General features: G+C 34.5%; 1 protein-coding gene across 2 annotated transcripts; it reads right to left on the bottom strand.

Annotated features, from left to right (window-relative positions):
- Window positions 1-1,072: 1,072 nt before the first annotated feature.
- On the bottom strand, window positions 1,073-5,372 carry LOC142623443 (PWWP domain-containing protein 1-like). 2 transcript variants are annotated; one of them, XM_075796860.1, is made up of 3 exons: window positions 5,152-5,372; window positions 4,048-5,020; window positions 1,073-3,759 (listed from the first exon to the last, which is right to left on the bottom strand). In XM_075796860.1, the coding sequence occupies exons 2-3, from the start codon at window positions 4,955-4,957 to the stop codon at window positions 1,556-1,558; spliced, it is 3,114 nt and encodes a 1,037-aa protein (XP_075652975.1). In that variant the 5' UTR covers window positions 4,958-5,020; window positions 5,152-5,372; the 3' UTR covers window positions 1,073-1,555. The 2 variants fall into 2 exon arrangements, with proteins under 2 accessions (XP_075652975.1, XP_075652976.1); XM_075796861.1 differs by lacking the exon at window positions 5,152-5,372 and having other exon boundaries at window positions 4,048-5,087.
- Window positions 5,373-14,985: the final 9,613 nt, after the last annotated feature.

The raw sequence follows: 14,985 nt of genomic DNA, 5'->3' as shown, positions 1-14,985 counted from the left end.
ACGAAGAAACCACTCACCCGGAATTAGAGAGGTGTTTGGGATAATAATTTTAACACATTTTACATATTTTAAACGATAGTACACACATTTTTACGTATATTTTCACCCCACATGGATAAAAAACATTCAAACTAGAGGGGTGTAGGAAATCCTACCAATTTTTTTTTTTAAATATCCAATTGGCACCTATGCACAATCGCCATCATCACCACATGCATATAATTTGTCATAACATACATAGTTACTAAGAGAATTGTGCACAGACAATCCACAGACATATAATTTGTCATAATATATAGCCCATTTGGTATCACAACTTAAACAATGGTTTTCAGTTTTTAAACATTACTAAGAGACTTGTTCGGTTGAAAAGAAGAAAATGATTTTTGAACTTTCAAAAGATGTTTGAATATCATTTGTGTTTAGGATGCAAATTAGATTTTTTTGATAATTTTGTGTAGTTTCTGATTTTAGCCGGTTAGCCCAGATCTTTTTTCTTTTCTTTTTTTTTACCCCAAAAAATAATTATAAAGAGAACAGGAATTAATCATATGCCCTAAAAGTCCCGGACGCCCGCAATAACCAAAATATTAAAGGGAGAAGGAAAAAGAAGAGGGTTAGAATAGACAAAAATATTTTTATCTTACACAAATTGAACTTCTCAATCGGGTAAACATTGGGTTCTTGAACTATGGTTATTGTATTTTCCCATCAGCACCACCTTGATTTTTAATTTTTTATAATGAGATTCTACTTATTAGAAAAAGGAAAAGTTGAATACTGTCTAATATTACATTACTTGGATTGAGATCAAGCCCTCTCACAAATTTTTTTCACTTTTTACTTCTCTTAACTTTTTTTAATCAATAGTTGAGATTGAAAGTAGGTTTTTTCAACTCTCAATCTCGAGAATTGAGAGAAATAGCATATCTCAACCATTGAAAGGAATTGCGCCACTAAGAGAAATTACATATCTCAACCATTGAAAGGAATTGCGTCACGTGCCATACCCTACGGCACCCTATAGTCAAATGTTCAATAGCAATGATAGGTGCCATACAATTTATAAAGCTATCCAAAGGACGTGGTGGCATTCACAAGAAAAAGGAGCTACAACATACGTGCACCGTGTGCCTACTAGGAGATGCCTCAAAACACAAAATAAGTTCCAAACCAAATGCATAACAAAATACCATCCAAATCCAACATAAAATACCTTGTAGATTTTGCATTGGCATATGGACAAAAAAGAAAGGAAATTTTTCTTTCCACCTCTCTAAAGATGAACTAAAATAGCCATATATTTAGAACTATGTCAATGTGCCAACTACTTCTATTCCTCTTGATCATGCTTCATGCTGTCTAAAGTTTAAACTGTACATTCCTAACACTAACTTCTTACTCAAGTATCAAACTAGTGGGTCTTTTCACATGATAATACTCCAACAGGTTTAGTCTAGTGTTTTGCATACTCTTCTATTTTCCTGGCTGCAGAAAATCAATGGCTTCAGTGTATAAACTATTCACCAATGTCATATGTTACTGGTTGAGTTAATCAGAGACAGAGAGGCACATATCCTAACGAGCACTTCAACTCATGTACAATTTCACTACACTTGGTCAGAAGGTTTAACATTTGATGAGAGATGTCTACACTTTGGCTAGGGGTGGAGTAATAGGTGTGATTGTTTCTAGGCCCAACTTGGCAATGCTGAAAATTACAAGCTTGAACAGATTGAAGAAGCTCACTGTCCTCAAAAACTTGTGAAATCGAGTTAGGGAGATCAATGGGAGGAGGCAAAGGTGAAGGTATAGCTTTGTGGAAGTTCCTAACATTGACATTGATAGTAGAAAAGGAAGATGATGAACTACCAGTTGGATTATTACCATAGGAGTTTTTGATGTCACTATCAATTGCAAACCGCTCACTTTCACTGGTTTGATTCCCACCCAACATTAATTTTACGTGTAAGGTTGTACCAGGTATACCTGTGGTGGACCTCAAGTCATCACCCGGTGGCTTCAGCTGATGAGATGACTTTGGCTGAAACTCTGATTCTACAGAATTGCAGCTGCTCAATGATGTCAAATGTGGAAACTTATATTGGGCCTCTTCTTCAAGCTGCTTGCCTAGCTTATGCAATTCTGGTTCCAGAGACCCTAGGGTTTGCAATTGGTAATATACCTTCACATTTCCAAACAGAGAACGACTTTGGACAGCATACCTATATGCTGCCTGAGCATCAGAATTGTATTTGAACACAACATGACATTTTGAGGCTTTCCAAGACACATAAGAGGCAGAATGATCGAGGGGACCAAAGCGTGCAAATTTTGCTTTCAGCTCTGAAACTGACGGAAGTGCTGATTGACGTGGGAAATTCATCACTAGCATTGTAGGTACAGGAACCATTTTGGGAGCAATTGGCTTCTTTAGCACATTTCTTTCCTTCTTTTTTGAAACTGTCTCATCTATTTCCTTACAGTCTCTTCCTTGAGACTTTACAGGCTTTGAGTTGCTAGCCTTCTTTTCTACGGTCAATGTCTCCAGCTCATTTAGGTGTTTTAGTCTCTTTGTGGACATATCTTCCCCACAATCGAAGATATGGCCAGACTTTGCATAAATATCAGATTTCAGCCGTTTTTTGGGTGGTTTAGAAGAAAGAGGCAGGTCCCGAGCGCTCCTAACAGGATTGCTCTCAGTAGCCAGAGGAAATACATGAGGTTTAATGGGCTGAGTTTCAATCAATACTGGCTCTTCAGAAGAAGATACAACCAAGTTTCCCTGATAGACAATAGATCTAAATTGCAAAAAAAAATTAAGCACAATTGCAGGTCTGTTCTGTTCCACATCATGGAAAGGATTTAGTGCAAGAGCTAATAGATCAGAAATTAACTGAGAAAGTCCAGTTTCAACATTTCTTGTATAAAAAATTTTCTGTCTAGCAATGGAACCAGAAGAAATGGCATGACAGGCTTCAATTGCTCTCTCCTGTTGGTCCATTGGTGAATCCTCTCTATGAACTAAAGCAGTTGGGCTAGATTTTTGAGTTGATTGTCTTGCCAATGCCTTGAATGTAGCAGGTTGAAGGAGTTTATATGAAGGCTCTATGCCTGCATCCAAATTAGATTTTCTTTTCTTTTTCTTATTTATATCTACCACATAAGCTTCCTCATAACTCAAGTCCTCTTCAGAACATTTAAGTGCCTTTGAGTTCTTATACATATTGTGACTATTTGTACAAAGAACATTACCAGGTTGTGAGGTGTCCAAGGGAGAGGTAATTCTGCCAGCCAAATGCATGTTCTCAGGCCCATTATGATTTTCATCTGTTTTCAGCTTTCTTGGCTGAGCTTGTTGGAAATCTTGAGAACTGTCAGTTAATTTTGTCCTATTTGATTCAGGTCCTGCTTCCTTGTCCGTGGTTACACTCTCTTTCCCAGCAAGCCCCGGATTAAGTGGCATACTCACTTTGCTAAATGTGTCAATTCCATCCTCTTTGCCTGTGAACTCAGTATTCATGAAAAAGTGTGGATATTTCCCTTCCAAGAAATGCTCTCTATCTGACAAGGCTACTTCCTCATACATTGATGGGCTTAGGAAACTTAGTTGCTCTTGACCAAGGTGATCGGCTCCCAAAATGTTGGGATCATCAACCTGTTTAAGAAAATACTGATCTCTCTTACATTGAATTTTTATAGGACTTGTAGACTTCTTGCCAAAAGCTTCATCAATAAGGGGAGAACCACTCAAGGTTGCTGCAAACAGTAACCGAAAGACAGTATTAGAGCAAAGGAAGAAATAAAAACTGAGGCTAAGCATTCATCAACAAACAAGAAGGAATGTCATTTTTGATCTCATGCACATATGGAGACTTGGAGAATCCATATGTATATGCATGTTGAAATGAACCTAATTTCCACATATTAAATAGTCATCTTAATGCAGTGCATCTACCTTGGCTGTGCAGAGGTTCAGGGAATATGATATACATGAACAACAAAACATATAACAGAATATTCAGGGAAAAGATAATTAAATTATACCTTGAGACAACAATTCTTGCTGATTTAAAACCCTCTTTGAACTTGCAGGGCAAACTCGATCAATCCCAGATGCATGTGAATAGGTCTCGTCAGACTTCTCAAACACAACCATCCGATAGGCAAGAACTTTAGCCATACTTTTAATCCAATCAATATTTCCCTGCAACTTACTACATGGCATTAAAGCCATTTGCCACACAAAAGAAAGCATCTCAAGTGGAAAAAACTCATCTCTAGCCCTTATAATTTGCTCCGTTGAATACACCCCATGAGACTCATAACCTCCCACATCAACTGCATAAAACCCACGAGCATCCACAGGCCGAAAATTAGAAGGGTCGCGACACCGGCATTCCAATCCTAGTGCAGCCCTTCTACAGGCCTCATTCTCCGCATCCTCAACAGCACTCACAAAAGCCTTTGCATTCGTTTGCATTGATTTCTCAGCATAGTGAGGATCAAATGGGATAATTTCTTTCATGTTTAACCAACCATAGCTACTATCCCCAAAGAATGCTACCAATACATGCCCTTTTTTCTTCGTTCTACGAACCGAAAGCACTGCAAGTGCTTCATCAAATATTTGACCCGGCCACCACGGATACGATTTCACCTTTCCCCACACCATATCTCCCACCTCATACTTCACATTTTCTTTGAAATCATCACTCACAATTTCACCAATTTTCGTTTCTCTACTTACCCTTTTCACCAAATTCAAACTACTATATACCATACTTGCAGCCTCTAATACAGAATCAATTTCTTTAGAATCATCAACCTCACAGCAAACACTAGTCCTCCAAGAATCACTATTCCCATTTCCTAAATTTTCAACACCAAAATTACCAACTCTGCCACTACCAAAAACCCCACCTCCCAAAACCCTAGCTTTCTTATTAGACCCCATATCTTCATATACACCCACTCTCAGTCTCTCACACAGACACACACAAACATTTCAAATCAAAACCTGAAGAATGGCAAATGAGTAAAATGACAAGATATTCAGGGCACATTGTATAAGATTATAGAAATGAAATGAAATCGAAAGCCTAAAAAGCTAAAAGTGAGACTGCAAGTTGAATAAAGATGTACATGTACCTCTCATATTCAAGCGGCTCTTCGAAGGTAATCCAAGAGATTTGAGAATCTCAACCATTCCACCATTTCTAATCAAAATGTGCTCAAAATTAGTGGTTCATTATTTTAACATATCAGCTTCAAATCAAACACCCTAGAGAGAGAGTAGAGAGAGTTGATGGTGATTTCAGATTTGTGCGTGGAAAGGGATTTTTTCCTGTATGGGATATATGCATGTTATGCAGTGGGACACCGGACAGAGATGTAGCGTACATAGGAAGAATGATGGCATGGTGTGGTCTTTTTATCATGGTAGGTGTTTTAAAAGTAAAATGTCAAAACTAGCCTTTTTCATTAAAATGTTGTTTCATTATATTTTTATTTGTTAAGATATTAACTAATTTTTGACGTACGTGGAGATAAAATCTTATATATCTTATTCGACTAAAAGGGACTTTACCGCTAACTGGAAGCCAAAACACACACACACACACATATATATATACATATACAGTATGATGTTTCATTAATGGGGGAGATTTTGAAAACATGAAAGAATGTTAATTGAATCAAAAAACTCTTGATCAAAACACTAGCATAAAAAATTAATAAATAAAAAGAGACAAAAGTGTGTGTGGACTAGTTTTTTGCTTTTTAACATCACTTTTCAAAATACAAGTATACTCTCAGTAAAAAACTAAAAAAAGTCATTTCGAAACGGAAGAGATAGAAAGAAGATGATATGAAATTAGTTAGAGCATTCACAAGTGATGCAGAACCCTTGGGAATGCATAATGCTATTGACACAAATGCACAAAAAACCAACTCCATTTGCCGATGCATTTCACATATGAATTTGCATTCTTGTTGTAGTATTACGTGTGTTTGCATAATCCTATAGACAGAGACGGACCCACGTTGGGGCAGGGGGGCCATGCCCTGCCCCCCCCCCCCCCCCACATTTTGAAAAACAATGCAGCACTGTATACAAGTAATAAATGTTATTAATTTTTTTTTGAGGGTCAATAAATGTTATTAATTGATAACATTTGTTTGTTGATTTATTTTATGAATTATTAACTATTAATTTTAGAAAATGATTTATTAACATTAATGTTATAGCTTGTGGGGTATGTTTGTTTGGTTTATTTTTTGGACTAAATTTTGAAACTATAGAGCTATATAATATGGAAATAATGGAATTTTTATTTGAATGGTTGATGATGGGAAAATTATCTATAGTATTTGATTTTTTTTTAAAGAGAAAAAATTGCAAATAATTTGAAGCTAATAATGCAGCATTGCCTCTAGTGTTGATGTTCCAATTCATGAAAATTTTCAAACAAAATTCCAAAAAATTACCACCGATTAAATCAGTATCAATCCAAATTGTAAAAATATGAGATTATAATGTTAATGAATGGGATGAAATTTGACAAAGCTTGAGTAGATGTTAGTTTTGATTTTCATAAACTTTTTTGTATTTATACTTTGCCCCCCCCCCCCCAACTTCAAATCCCGGTTCCATCCCTGCCTGTAAAACCATTCTTTACTAAATTAATTGTTTTATATTATCTTTTCTCTCTTTGTCCTCTTCTCTCCTCCTTTTGGTGTAAAATTGTGGGTAGAAAACATATTATTTTAATATGATGGAGTGCAAAATAATGAGCTGTAGGATTTGTTGTAAAAGTAATAATATATAATGATGGTGAACAAGAAAAAATTGAACTCCAACTCGTCCATAGGAGTCGTCCAGGTCAAGAAGACAAGAATGGCTTTATTTATCAGGACGGTCGTTCATAGGAGTCGTCCAGGTAAAGAAGACAAGAATGACTTTACCTATCAGGACGGTGGTCCATAGACATGTGGGTCGTCCATGAGGAAAACACTTGGACGACCCCTGACACTTGGGAAAAATTCCAGAAATTTATTTACAAGAGCTAAATCGAACCACCTGTTATTATCTCGAGACATGAGTTAAATCCTGGTTCATCGTTATAACTTCCTCCTTAGTACTTAGCTTCCATGACAATTATAGAAGATAAAATATTCTAACTCCTATAGCGGTTATGGAAGTTAACCTTGAATCCTCTGACTTCCTTATTTGTAGGGGAAATTATGAGACAAGTAACCGCTTCAAGATCACACTATATAAACACTCATTCACATCGAGTGAAGGTAAGTTTTTAACAACTTCTGAAAAGTTGGAACTCTAGAATTTAAGAGAGAAACTTAACTTTGACATCAGAGGGTTCTTGGTCGGTTCATCCCGATTACCTTTGATCATGTGTTCTTCTTTTCAGACATTCCAAACAATCACTAGCCATTTGAAATCTGAAGCATCCAGCCTACTGATTTTCCTTGTATCATTGTATAATGAATAAAGTAACTTTTAGTGATGAAAATTTATTTTTTTTGAATGCTCTTAGACCATAATTGATTCATGCTTCTACTCTAAGAGCATAACTGATTCATGAAGCATGTAGAAAGAAATAATAATAACGAACCATGTGCTTAGGTAAATAGTGAAGCTAATACTTTATTACAATGACACATATTATAAGCTTTGCACCTTTTGACTAAATTGTTTATTCTAAAATTTAACTCTCTTTGTCTCCTGTTTCAGTTGCTCATCCGCATCCGACTCATCGCCACCTGATTCGACAACTCCGGCAGTCGAATGCGGGTTCTGAACTCTATAACTTGACTCTTGTGGGTTGGTTGCCAGTTTTCCCTTTCAAAACCTGTGAAACCCAACCCGCCCATATGCTTCAGATTTTTTCGATGATTAATTAAGCATTCTGGACCAAATCTAGCTAGATCTGGTCCAGATCCAGCGAGATCTCGCTATTATCCGACAAAATCTAGGCCAGATCTCAACGGATCCGGCCAAATATTGGCCCTAGTGATAAAACTTGAGACTGACTCGATACAACCCGAAACCGATGAAGCTCGAACCAGAAGATCGAACAAAATCATCTAGGTCGTTTTCGGGTTATATTTTCATCCACCTGAATTATTTGGGTTGAGTTCGGGTTGGGCACAAACCCAACCCGACTTGACCCGTAAACAACCATAATTAATATATGCCTTGCATTTCACTTTTTATTTTGTAATACATCCTACTAGTTGCTAACTAGTGCTATGCACGAGAACTTACCTATTTGTGAGGTAGACTGAAATAATTTTATACAATCTTAAATTGATTAAGAAACTACACTATTGCATGATTTTCTCTTGTATAATTTCAATTTGTGTTACAAATTGATAAAGAAGCTATTACTTGAACGTGTAATGACTTACAAAAAATTTATCAAACAATTTCAGATACTACAAAAAAATAACTCAAAAATTCAGATATCAAAACTTCTAAAAGACAAAAAAATATTAAAGAAAAATTTATCAACGCTTGAGTTTGAGTTTAAGTTGAACTTGTTAGAGAGATAGAGTTTCATTCCTTGTTAAGTTTGGATTAAATAAAAATAATTTTGTTTAAAAAAATGATGAGTTTGAGTTTAAGTTGGACTTGTCAGAGAGATAAAGTTTTACTCCTTGTTAAGTTTGGACTAAAATATATATATATATATATATATATATATATATTTTTAAATGATGAGTTTGAGTTTAAGTTAGACTTGTCGGAGAGATTGAGTTTCACTCCTTGTTAAATTTAGACTAAACAAAAATAATCATGTTTAAAAAAAAGATGAGTTTGAGTTTAAGTTAGACTTGTTAGAGAAATAGAGTTTCACTTCTTGTTAAGTTTAAACTAAATAAAAATAATTTTATTTAAATATTATGTTGACGTGGAAAATTGTGGGAGCTTTAGAGACTTCGGTTTTGTTAAAAAAATGATAAATTTGAGTTTAATTTGGACTTGTTAGAGAAATAGAGTTTCACTTCTTGTTAAGTTTAAACTAAATAAAAATAATTTTATTTAAATAAAATGATAATTTTATATAAATATTGTGCTGAATTGAAAAATTGTGAGAGTTTCATAGGCTTTGGTGTTATATATATATATATATATATACATACATATATATATATATTTTTTTTTTTTTCATAAAATTCTCCCCTTTTTTTTGGTGGGATGTGAAACACTATGTCAATGTACATCCCATTTGTTTCCATTTTCATGCAAAATAATTTCTCGCTAGGCCAAACATAAATCTCATGCTCCTTAGGCTTCGTTTGAGAGTTCATGAGGGAATAAAATGAAATGGAATGGTGGAAGAGTTCATGATGCAAATCTACCCATTTGTGGGAGTAGGGTGTGGGTATGGTGGAAGAACTAAGAAAATAGATGAGCCGAGGATAAAGAAACACAAGAGAAAGAAGGAAGAAAAAAGATGATGAAAAAGAGAGTCTGGGAGAACTTACTTTAAAATGACAAAGTCACCTTGGCCCAATACTTGGTAAATGTGAAGGCGCATGTAGATCGCAAGGGGTGGCAGATACGTTGTACGAGTGTTGTAATGTGTAAAAAAGGTTTTGAATTGTTAGTATTTATATCAATGGGAGTTATGAAGCGGGAAAATTCCCGCCTATGTCCCATTGCAACCCTCAAACATTAGATGCGCGTCACGTCGCTGAGCGTGGGGGACAGAGAGACATCATAATTTAATTTGGGGATGCTCTGCATGCCGAAACGTCAGGAATGTGCGTTGGGCAATTCAAAAGTCGTCATCCCTGTCAGCAAAGATGTGTGATGTGTACAAGTTAACGGTAACAAATGTCGAGATTCTCTTTTCCTCCCGAGGTAGTAAAATGAGAATCTCGAGGGGCTATTGTAGGGTCATTTGGGCCCAAGAATATGTGGGAGGTGGCCCAAGAGTATTCTTTAGGCTAAAGACCCAATCCGAGGATACTGAATGGTCTGAGGATGTATGAATGACAACTCATAAAGCAATACTAAATAGTAAAGAGGTAATGCCTGAACATGTGTGTCCAAAAAGATAATCCGAAGATGATTATGTCCTCGACTATGTAAAGCCGAGGCAGGTAAAGGGCTGGTTAATATCCACAGGCAATGTTCTAGAGAATCCTATGGGTAGGGGTAAACATGGAAAATAAGAAGAAGGGTGATGAAATATCTAAGATAAAGCTGTTACCATCGGCCCCGCATTGAATGCTCTGCAACTGCTATTCTAGTCGCATTAGTGGGGAAGTGAGACTCGAGCATCAGAGTTTAGCCTGCCTCCTGTCTCCAAAGACTTTATGGGAGGTGGATGAGACAAGTATCTAATCCAGCAATTTAACACTGACATGGAGGATGAAGAGGAAAAGAAGGAGGGAATATAAAAGGAAGAAGGGACCTTCAGCAATGGAGGGAGAAAAAAACACTGTATACCTCACGATCCATAATTGTAATCTATCTGGGGAAGAAATAATATAAATCATCATCGGCTTATGTCCGAGGAGAAGATTATTTCATAAAAACAGTTCCTTGTGTGTATCATTGCGATCAAAGCCCATCATCTTTGTTATTTAGATATCACTAGAACCTGGATTTCAAGCTCACTCTCTACAAATTTTATTGTAAAAGGCATTTTAGGCCCATCCCCTTCTGACTGTGGATCCGGGCTCAAATTGTGGCCTTACACACACACACACACACACACACACACACACACACACACATATATATATATATATATTTATATTTATATTTTCATAAAATTCTCCTTGTTTTTTGGTGGGATGTGAAACACAATGTCAATGTACATCCCATTTGTTTCCATTTTCGTGCAGAATAATTTCTCGCTAGACCAAACATAAATCCCATGCTTCTTAGGCTTCATTTGAGAGTTTATGAGGGAATAAAATGAAATGGAATGAAATGATCATAAGGGTATGAAAATGAATGGAATATATTTAAGCAAGTTTGGATTAAATAAAAATAATTTTATTTAAATAAAATGATAATTTTATATAAATATTGTGCTGAATTGGAAAATTGTGGGAGTTTCAGAGGTTTTGGTTATATATATATATATATATATATATATATATATATATATTAAAATAATTTCATAAAATTCTCCCCTTTTTTTTGGTGGGATGTGAAACACTATGTCAATGTACATCCCATTTGTTTCCATTTTCGTGCAGAATAATTTCTCGCTAGGCCAAACATAAATCCCATGCTCCTTAAGCTTTGTTTGAGAGTTCATGAGGGAATAAAATGAAATGGAATGGAATGATCATAAAGGTATGGAAATGAATGGAATATATTTGAGCAAGGGAAATGAATTGAATGAAATTGAATTAAGTAATCTTAATTGGATGTTTTAAAATAAAGGAATAGAAATGAATGACAATGAATGGAATGTAAGTAATTTTACTTTGGAGTTTATGAAGGAATGAAAATGAATGGAATGGAATGAAATGCATTTAAGTAAGGGAAAAGAATGGAAAAGAATGGAATAGAATGGAATTATGTAACCTTGATTGAATGTTCTAAAATAAAGAAATAGAAATGAATGAAAGTAATCTTGTTGAGAGTAATATAGAGGGAATGAAATAAAATTATTTTATAATAATATTACTATTAGACCCATATTTTAAAATAAATGGTTGAATATTTAAGGGTATTTTAGGAGTTTTAGTAAAAAATTCATTAAATCTAATTCTATTCTCTCTCATTTCTCTTAATTTCGGGGGAAATGAAAATTTGAGATTTTAAAAGAATAGAGAGAAATGAGTGTTATGTTCTACCCATTCCATTTAGGGGTGGCAATTCGTGTTCGCGGGTCGGGTTCGTGTCGTTTCAAGCCATGAGTATTTGACCAAATGGGTTGACCTGAACCCGACCTGTTTAGTAAATGTGTCAGTAATCCTCAACCCAAACACGACCTATTTATTAAACAGGTCAACCTGACTTGACACGTTTAACTCGTTTAATTGACAAGTCATGTAAATTTCAATACAAATAACTTGTTTAATAATCTATTTGATTAATAAGTCATACCTAACCTATATTATCTTGATCAATTTCCATATATCTAAAATTAAAATACAATTACAACCATAAATATAATAATAAACATATAAAAACAATCATAAATTAAGCAATAAAAAAAAAAACTAATAACTTAATAAGCTAGACAAGTTAGACGAGTTTGCATGTTGAACACAAACCTGACCTGTTTATTAAACGAGTTAGCCATGTCAACCCGAATATGACCTGAATCCGTTTAGCCTCAATCCAGGACCTGTTTATAAACTAGTTAGTCGCGCTGGGTTCGTGAGTCGCGTTAGATTTTGCCTCCCCTAATTCCATTCCCTCCTGATTAAACTCCCAAATAAGGGAATGAACTTTTCATTCCCTCCATTAAAACTCCCAAACAAGAGAATAGAAAAATATTCTAAAATTATTTTTTTTATTTATTTCCATTTCATCCTCCCAAACGAGGGCCTAGATCTACCAAATTCATATTTCCTTCAAATTTCATTTATATAATTTAGATATAAATTAGAGAAATAGGTACTTATAATTTGATGGTTGAATAAGATATATAAAGTTCAATCCTCGCCTACATAAAAAGTTGATTAGTGTCTTCGTTTGACAATAAAGAACATAATTATAAAAAACAAATGCAATATACTAAAACTCTCTCTCTCTCTCTCTCTCTCTCTCTCTCTCTCTCTCTCTCTCTATATATATATATATATATATATATATATATATATATATATATATTGAACCCCATTTTTATCAAGAGCCTTGTGGATTATTAGCACTTTGATCTTTCTATTGGAAGAATTTGGATTTTAAACCCCCTTTTAGCATGTTGTAGGGAGAGAGCAAGAGAGCTTTCTTGAGCAGAATCGTTATCCACTTCGCATCGATGAGTCACCCAGTAAGCCACTTTTGTCACAATTTCTTTCAAAGACGAAGGAACAATATCAGCCACTTTTTTATACAACTTTATTGGACCCAATTTTTAAAAAGTGAGCTTTCACGTTAATGTGGTGTTGGAAACTCATGGTTGGCATGAGTTCCGCCACAACACATTAACGTATGTGGCTCACATGTTTTGCTCTTTATAGAATGATACCACAATCACCATATGAGACGGGAGATGATTCTGGTGAAATTGCTGGTCCACACTAGCCTGGTACCAAGGGCATGGTACCAGAGCTTTGAATGTACCTTCATATTTTCTTTGTCTTGGCTTCAGCAATATGGATTTCTTTTAATCTTTACAATTTTTTTACAAATTTATTATGATAATTTATACTACTATTTAAGGGACTTCTTTTGTTTGAGATTCTCATTTTTTTGGTTAAAAAATGCCCCTACACGGCTACACTCTGTGTTTACGTAGAGACAAAATTAAAGAATAATCCTGAAAAAATACAACTTTACGTTCCACTAAAACATTGCCTAAAAAATATGACCACTTTCTTGTTGATTTTCAAATTACTTTATTTACTTTCCAGTTCATTTTTTGTAACTAACCTTATGACATTTCTTCTACTAAAAAAAAAAAAAAAAAAAACCTTATGACACTTCTGGCTATATTAGTAGTTTTGAATGCACCACCGCGCACCCTTGGTGCGGTGGTCACTCCATAAGTATAAATGCTTGTGGAGTGTGGGGGGTAAGGGCTGGAGTTTAAGTCTCCAGAAGAGAATTTCATACATATATACACTTATAATAGGCTAGATTATAAATTCTATCTTTTATATATATATATATATATATATATATATAAAGTAGTTTTAAATGCACAACTTCTATGGAAAAAAAATTTAAATCTCAAATTAAAATGAGTGAAAAATTATAACTTTAAAAAAAAGTGAGCCTTATTGCACCCACAAAATGCGTGTGACAAGGCTCATTACATATTATCCATCGGGGTTTGGGCCCAATTTTCTATGGCCTACACATGATTTGAAAAAGTCATTTTACTCCCAACTTCGTTCCTTCTCAAAAAAAAAAAAGAAAAGAGATTGACTTCGTTGTGCCGCCGTTACCCATTTTATCATTTTTATAAATGCTGAAGTTTTATAAATATCATAAACAAACATTATTATAAAAATTTATTCACTCAAATGGGCATTTACATTGTTGTGGGTTATAGTTAGTTCAATTAGTAAAATTTCTGATGGTTGACTAAGAGATCTAGGGTTCAATTCCTGCCTACACCATTGAACCTCGCTTACACTAAAAATTTATTGATATTTTAATCTGATGATAAAAAACTATTATTAGGAGCGGACATCATAGGTTGAAACTCTCTTAAAAAAAAGTTATATTGCAAGTAAAGTTGGATGAAAAACAAAAGATGCCATATGTTAGAACTCTTTAAAAAAAAACATTAGTTGTATTGCAAGTAAAGTTGGATGAAAGATGAATTGCTCTACAAGGGCAATTAAGGCCATTAAACCAATACCAATTTTTTTAAAACACCTATTGGATAAAATGCCAGCTTGTAACGACTTTATCATAGTTTTTCACATCATTCTAAAAAAAAAAAAAATCACATATTTCGGCTAGTATTAATGGTTCAACCAATACTATAGAACATATTAAAAAATAAAATATGCTGTAAAATACTTTATTTAAACTAATCGATCTTGTCGTTTCCAAAAAAAAAAAAAAAACTAATCGATCTTTGGTAAATCACAAATGGTCAACTAATGCCACAATGGGAGGCTAGCAAATGGCAATCAAATTAAAAAAAAAAATCAAGAATAACAACAATCATTGTTGGAATCGTAGCCACATATTGATATTGTTGGACATTGAACACTAATTACAAATTTCTTTTAATTTTTTTGTGATAAGAGTTTTTTTTTCCCTATATATATTAGAAAGTGGTATCTCATCATTGGACGAGACTA

The sequence above is a fragment of the Castanea sativa genome, chromosome 2, assembly GCF_040712315.1.
Source record: "Castanea sativa cultivar Marrone di Chiusa Pesio chromosome 2, ASM4071231v1".
In the NCBI taxonomy this organism is placed as follows: Eukaryota; Viridiplantae; Streptophyta; class Magnoliopsida; order Fagales; family Fagaceae; genus Castanea; species Castanea sativa.
This window is presented reverse-complemented; position numbering and strand designations above follow the sequence as displayed.